This window comes from Panthera uncia, unplaced genomic scaffold (genome assembly GCF_023721935.1).
Source record: "Panthera uncia isolate 11264 unplaced genomic scaffold, Puncia_PCG_1.0 HiC_scaffold_397, whole genome shotgun sequence".
NCBI lineage: Eukaryota > Metazoa > Chordata > Mammalia > Carnivora > Felidae > Panthera > Panthera uncia.
The window spans coordinates 49,031-51,059 of record NW_026059536.1 but is presented as its reverse complement, the minus strand read 5'-3'; the positions used below and the strand labels follow the sequence as shown (position 1 = coordinate 51,059).

General features: G+C 68.0%; 1 protein-coding gene across 1 annotated transcript in view; it reads left to right on the top strand.

The window, feature by feature from the left end:
• Positions 1–721: 721 nt before the first annotated feature.
• LOC125918041 (alpha-soluble NSF attachment protein-like) overlaps positions 722–2,029 on the top strand; it is a 3,522-nt gene continuing 2,214 nt past the window's right edge. Inside the window, exons 1-2 of the mRNA XM_049624103.1 lie at positions 722–856; positions 1,907–1,975. Coding sequence (XP_049480060.1) covers positions 767–856; positions 1,907–1,975 — 159 coding nt within the window. The 5' untranslated portion in view covers positions 722–766. The remainder of the gene's footprint in view (positions 857–1,906; positions 1,976–2,029) is intronic.

Here is a 2,029-nt window from a genome sequence, read left to right as displayed (position 1 = left end):
GTGTGGCCCGTCGTCCCTGCACGGTGCTCCCTCCGTTACCTCCCCCCTCCCCGAGCTCATCCTGTCGTCCCTGGCAAAACTCTCCACCCACCACTCCTCGCGGCGTCGCCGCCCTCTCCTCTCTGCCCTCTCCCCTGTGCGCGTCTCACGGAGGGCTTCCTGGGAGGCCCAGGGAACGGGAAGAATCGCGGAGGCCTGGGGTGGCCGGAGGTGGCTGAGCAGCCCCCAGGAGGCATGGTGGGGGGGACGGGAAGGGAGCGACCCACGGGTGTGCAGGCTCCCCTGGGCTGGGCGGGGCGGGCGGGGCGGGCTAGGCTGTCCCAGTAGGTTCAGCGCGGCCAAGAGAAAGGCAGGCAGCTGGCCTCGGAGGGGAGGGGGGCGGGCGCCGGCTCTCAAGTTCCCGCCTCCTGCCACCCCTCTGCCCACCAGTGTGTCTGCCTCCCTCAGGCCTGACAGTGGGGCCACCGCCTCCCCGTCATCTCGGCTGCCTCGGCGGGGGGGGGGGGGGGGGGCACGGACACCTGGCTTCAGCCCTGTGGCAGCCCACCCCCCTGTGACACACTGCTCTGTGGCCGCCCGCACACCATTGGCTGACTTCTCTGGGCTGGTCCTCGGCCTCCCTGCCCTTAGTGTCTCAGGTTAACCGGGCTTCAGCCTGGACACAGACGCACTGACCCCAGTCCCCCCCCCCCCCCCCCCCCCGCACGGCTGCCAGCCCCGAGCTTACGGTGCCACCTGCACATGCGCACAGGTGGGAACCAATGCCATGGACAGCCCCCTCCTCAAGTACAGCGCCAAGGACTACTTCTTCAAGGCGGCCCTCTGCCACTTCTGCATCGACATGCTCAATGCCAAGGTGCGCGCGGCCCCGTGGGCCCACCCAGGGCCTCCCCCTCCTCCCAGTGGCCACCCCGGAGCCCTGGGTCTGTCATTAGGCCAAGGCCCCTCTCGGCAAGGGGTGAGCCCCTCCCTCACGTCCGGTGCCTGCAGTCAGCTGTGGGCGGGACACGCTCGTTCTCACTGACGTGTTTCTGTTCCTGTTGTCACGCGCCCGGCTCCTGGCTCACTTGGTGCCAGGCTTTTTCTTCCGTGAGAGCACGTTTTGGGTCCTTACTGCGTCCCTTGAGGTCGGCACCACTGTTACCCTGTTCTACAGCTGAGGATGGTGAGGCCGGAGCCCCTTATTCAAGGCCACAGGGCTGGATTCCAGATCTTTCTGACTCCCAGAGTCATGATTTATACTGTAGCTCGCGTGCCCACACCACCCATTTTCAGGGCTTCTCGGCAAGAGCGGAGCCAGTGCTGGCTGAGGGGGCAGGGGATGGCCTAGCCAGAGGAGGAGCTGGAGTCCTCGGGGTCCGGGTTCGGCATTTCCTGGGGTCTCCGGCCACCCCGCCCTCAGCCTCGGGGTGTGTCTGAGCACGGCCGCCAGCCCCCGCTCCCGCTGTGGGTGAGAGCTCGGGCTTTGCTGTGGGGCCAGTCCACGTCCCCGCCCCCACGTCCCCTGTGCCCCGAGCAGGTCATGGCGTTTCCCCGCTTTCAAAACGGGGGTCCCCATCACGTGACCCTCCCCGGGGCCTCATGGTGGTTAACTGAGAAGTGCCCAGCACCAGCCCTGGCACATAGGAGGTACTCCTGCGAGGCAGTTGGTGTTTGCCCCCTGCCCTGGGCACCGGCCTGGGAAACCCTTCCCGCTTCCTCCCCACAAGCTGTCACTGCGGCCACGCTTGGCCCGGCACAGCCCCACGGAGGTGCCGCCAGGCACGGAGCCAGGTGACGCTGGGGGAGGGGCACAGAGAAGGACTCGGGGGCCAGGTGTCTCCAGGTCCCCTTGGCTGCCAGGCCGGTGGCTCCGATGGCCCCTCTTCATGAGCTTGTCCCCTCTTGCCACCCTTGTGACGTTTAGCTCGCCGTCCAGAAGTATGAGGAGCTGTTCCCTGCGTTCTCTGGCTCCCGGGAGTGCACGCTAATGAAAGTGAGTGCCGGGTGGGCTGGGGGCGGCGGGGGGGGGGGGGGGGGGGGGGGGGGG